This window comes from Ixodes scapularis, unplaced genomic scaffold, assembly GCF_016920785.2.
Source record: "Ixodes scapularis isolate PalLabHiFi unplaced genomic scaffold, ASM1692078v2 PGA_scaffold0__279_contigs__length_252992795, whole genome shotgun sequence".
Taxonomy (NCBI): Eukaryota; Metazoa; Arthropoda; class Arachnida; order Ixodida; family Ixodidae; genus Ixodes; species Ixodes scapularis.
The window spans coordinates 160,281,518-160,285,936 of NW_024609835.1; the positions used below are offsets into that span (position 1 = coordinate 160,281,518).

General features: G+C 46.0%; 1 protein-coding gene across 1 annotated transcript; it reads left to right on the plus strand.

The window, feature by feature from the left end:
• The first annotated feature begins 317 nt into the window (after nucleotides 1–317).
• Nucleotides 318–2,842, plus strand: LOC115320811 (piggyBac transposable element-derived protein 3-like). The gene is made up of 2 exons (XM_040498840.2): nucleotides 318–517; nucleotides 866–2,842. Exon 2 carries the CDS (start codon nucleotides 1,179–1,181, stop codon nucleotides 2,676–2,678), a length of 1,500 nt encoding a protein of 499 aa, XP_040354774.1. The 5' UTR covers nucleotides 318–517; nucleotides 866–1,178; the 3' UTR covers nucleotides 2,679–2,842.
• The last annotated feature ends 1,577 nt before the right edge of the window (nucleotides 2,843–4,419 follow it).

Here is a 4,419-nt window from a genome sequence, read left to right on the forward strand (position 1 = left end):
CCCCCCCCCCCCCCCCCCCTTAAACAAAATTCTGGCTACGTGCCTGCTTCTCGTCAAGGTGTAATTACCACAGTACATTTCGTTTTTGGGGTGTGCACAGTGGCCCGGGGCCCAATAATATGACATAACAAATAAATTACACAAGCGAGTCGCCGATACAGCACGTTGCTTCTTGGCGAGTGTCGAGGCAATATCGGCCGAAAACCGGCTTCAATATTGGCCGGTTTTCGGCCAATATTGTTTTCGTCCCGACATCCGGCAGGTATGGGTGTACCGATGCAAATAAACGATTTATGTCTAACCCTTTGATGCCCACAGTAGCTCAGGAGCAACACTCCAAAGAATATTTTTTTTCTACATACCAAAGACGCCAGGAACCGCGAATGCCCATTGTAGCTCTCATGCAACACCTTGTGTTTCGCCACCTACAACATAGATGGCAGCACGTGCCCTGATTTTATTCTATACCCCAACTTGCTTGCGTCGGCAGCCACGTTTTTTTGGGTGCTCCGCCAATGTAAGTACTATTCTAAATATAATATTACCCAATAGTCTTTCGAGACAAATAAGCGTCTGAATGCAATCTCAACTCGTAACGGAAAACGTTCATTAACAAATATATTAGTTTTTGTCTGGTTTGTCTAACCCTAAGTGGAACACAAACTTTTGTAGCTCTGAAGCTACATTGGGCGTTCGTGTTACTAGTGGTTCAGATCTTCGTGGTTCAGTCGTACTTCGATTTATGTTGTTCTATCGCCATATAAAGTATGGATATTCAGTGTAATTTAATTACTGTAATAGTTACATTCTCATTGATAAAAATATTCAAATGAAATATGTTGGTGTAATATTTTTTACTGTCCAGATGAGTGGTACCGGAAGAAATGGACACCTTACTGAAGAAGAAATTCAAGAGCTAATATTTTTGCCTGATGGGGATATTTCTGATATGGAGATTGACAGTGATCCCGATGACCCTGACTATGACCCTGCGGCTGACCTTCAGTTTATCAATCTCTGCCCTTTGGAAGTCGTGAGGGACATTGATACCTCTATGAACGCTCAAGAGGAAGCGTGCTTACCACACAGGCCATCAGAGACACTATCAACCAAGCCGTCAGTTCCTCCTCAATCCCGGATGGCATCAAAAAGAAAGGATTCTAGAAAATGGATACGAGATGACATTGTGTTCACTGATCATGAGTGGAAAGGATCATTGCCACCCCCCCCCTGAAGAACTTCCCACTCCATACGAGTACTTTGCGAAGTTTTTTGATGAAATGATGTGCGAAAGACTCACATTTGAAACAAACCTCTACAGTGTGCAACAGTCTGGCAAGAGTTTGGGTGTTACTGGCGAAGAGATGAGGAAGTACTTGTCTATCCTTGTGCTCTGTGGTGTCATAAAAATGCCGCAGTTCAGAATGTTCTGGCAGGGTGGGACAAGATATGCACCTGTTGCAGACCTGATGAGCCGGAACAGGTTTGAGGAGATACATCGCTTTTTACACATGAACAACAACATGGAGCAGAAACCAAAAGGAAGCGAGGGACATGACAAGCTCTTCAAAGTCCGTCCCATTATAGACGCGCTCCGACAGAACCTAAGACTGGTGCCACCGGAAGAAAAGCAAAGCATCGATGAGCAAATCATACCATTCAAGGGCCGCAGCCAGATGAAGCAGTACATCAAAGCGAAGCCACACAAATGGGGCTTCAAGGTGTTCACGAGGGCCAGCTCGTCGGGCATAATGCACGATTTTGTCATTTATGAAGGTAAAGGCACTGCAACAGACCATGGATTAGGGATCTCTGGAGATATCGTTCTTGATCTTGTCAGGGACCTACCACAAGGGATAAACCACAAAGTCTTCTTCGACAACTGGTTTTCCAGTTTGCGTCTGGTTGAACATCTAAAAAAAGAGGGCTACCTGTTAGTGGGAACTGTCAGGTCAGACCGAACTGAAAAATGCCCCTTGGCTCTGGACTTCGAGCTAAAAAGTCAAGGTAGGGGTGCCGTGGACTACAAACTAGATGCTGAAAGTGGGGTTCAAGTCATCAAGTGGCTTGACAATGCAACTGTACAGTTGGTGTCAAGTTACGCTGGCGTTCAGCCTACTGACACGTGCACCCGTTGGAGCAACAAAGAAAAAAAACAGATAGAAGTGACTCGACCAATTGCAGTAAAAGAGTACAATGACTCAATGGGAGGTGTCGACCTCGCAGATATGCTCATCGAGTTATATCGTACCGACCACAAGTCACGAAAGTGGCACATGAGGATCTTCTACTGGACCATTGATGTGTCCATCGTGAATGCCTGGTTGCTCTACAAGCGTCATTGCAAGGCGACAGACACCCGAAAGCCACTTTCGCTGCTAAGATTCAGGATGCATGTGGCTGAGGCGCTTGGCTTGAGAAATGCCAATAAACAAAAACGGCAGTCTCGTTCAGAAGACGAAGCATCGCCAAATCAAAGCGCTAAGCATCCAAGAATGCAGAAGCCGGTGGACGATGTTCGGTACGACGGTGTTCAGCACTGGCCAGTCATTGGGAAAAAAAGGCAACGCTGCAGGTCCTGCTCAAAAGGATTCAGTTTCCTCTACTGCAGCAAGTGCAACGTGCATCTCTGCCTGATCCCCAGCAGAAACTGCTTCATGGCATTTCACACTAAGTAGTGGTCCCGAATGCCCAATGTAGCTCAGAAGCAACATTCCACAAAAGCATAACCATTAAAGCCAATTTTTAAATTTTTGTTGCAAATCGTTTTTTTACTCGTTTTGAATTAACCCTGAAAGTTTCACCTCATTCTTTCACCGGGAAAGTAGTTTGGGCATCAAAGGGCTAATAGCACTGGCACCACTGATTTCTTAGGAGGCTAGATCGCGGATAGAGGTCTGTATTTCCGGGGTCGAGCGGCACCACCGGCAGTCATCGCTTGACACGATCTTATGCATGCTATAGGAGAAACGGGAAAACGCTATTTTATTACGCTAGTAGGTTGTTCTCTACCATGAAACTTCTATCGTGTTTCCGCAAATAACAGTTAATATTGTGGGCAAGAATATTAAACGCGTTAGAATACTAATCTTGTTTAACTAAATGTTGTGTGGTTGAAGGTCCAGGGTGACTTTGTTGGGCGTTAACTGTTCAATGAGACAAGGGCTACCGAGAGTTATTGTGGAGTCATCCGTGATTTCGGAGTCATCAAAGCTCAGCAAACGATAAGTTAGAATGCCTTTGCTGGGGACATTCGCATCGTTTTGACCGCTTGTACACAGTGCTTCATCGTGAAAGCTTTTTCTTTGAACTGCTGTGAGGGCTTCCGTGACAAACTGAAACTCGGAGCGTGCCGTCTAGTCGCTGAACGTGCCATTTATTTAGCAACCGAAGCAAGCGACGTCGGTAAAGTCAATCGTGCTCCGGCCAATTTTTTTTTAAATCTATGTTCATACGTTTGACGACTGTCTATTTGATCTCCAAGAACCCGACATAATCATCGCAGCACGTCATAAAATGCTCGCCCTCGAGCACCGCGTACAAGCTCCCAATTTTTGCGTGTTTCTCCCTTAGACTTGCATGTATTGCTTCATGGTGCAATAGGCGAAAGCAACAAGGACGAAAACAAAGGGAGAACTACACAGGACGCGGCGTATTGCCTGTCGTCCGGCAATGGCCGCCGGTGAGGCCAGTGACGGGCTCCCGATTCGCGATCCAGACTTGCACTGTGAGAATTCTAATGCATTGCACCCGCGGAGTGCTGCACGGAGAACAGGCCCCGAACGAACTTGCCGAATGCACCGAGTGCAGACTGATGCTGTCGCCATAGATGTTGCAGAAAAGTACCGACCTCAAACCGAAACTAGCGCCTTTTTGTTCGACGTGATGGGTGGGAACGCGAGAGTGCCAGTCGCTGCCATCGTTTATCTATATAAACGTCGGTTGCTGCAACGCGGAACTTACATTTGCGATGACTTCCACATAAGTAACTCGGCTGTCAGTGATATCTACAGACGGCGTAAGTTCCCGAAACCAGCTGACTACAAAAAAGCATACACTTGAGAAAATTGACGGCACTGTACGCGCAAGAGCTTGCTTCGTTTTAAGCATTGTATTATGAGTGAACCACTGAAAGGATACGGCTTAAATCTAGTTATTTGGAACATCCAGCAATACGTTTCGTAAGACTTTTTATTTCCCTGGTGAAAGAATTGACAACGAGAGCTTCCTCAAAACAAAATATGACGGGGCAAGATAGCTGCCGTTCAAATATGTCGTTGCTTGAGTCTTGGGCAACGTCTTCATGTTTAGCCTTCCCGGACGTTGGGTGAATCCGTCACAGGTTTCTGCTGTGGGAGCTTTGTCGAAAAATGCTCTACTTTTCACCCATACACAAATGATGCTAGATCTCGCGGCCTC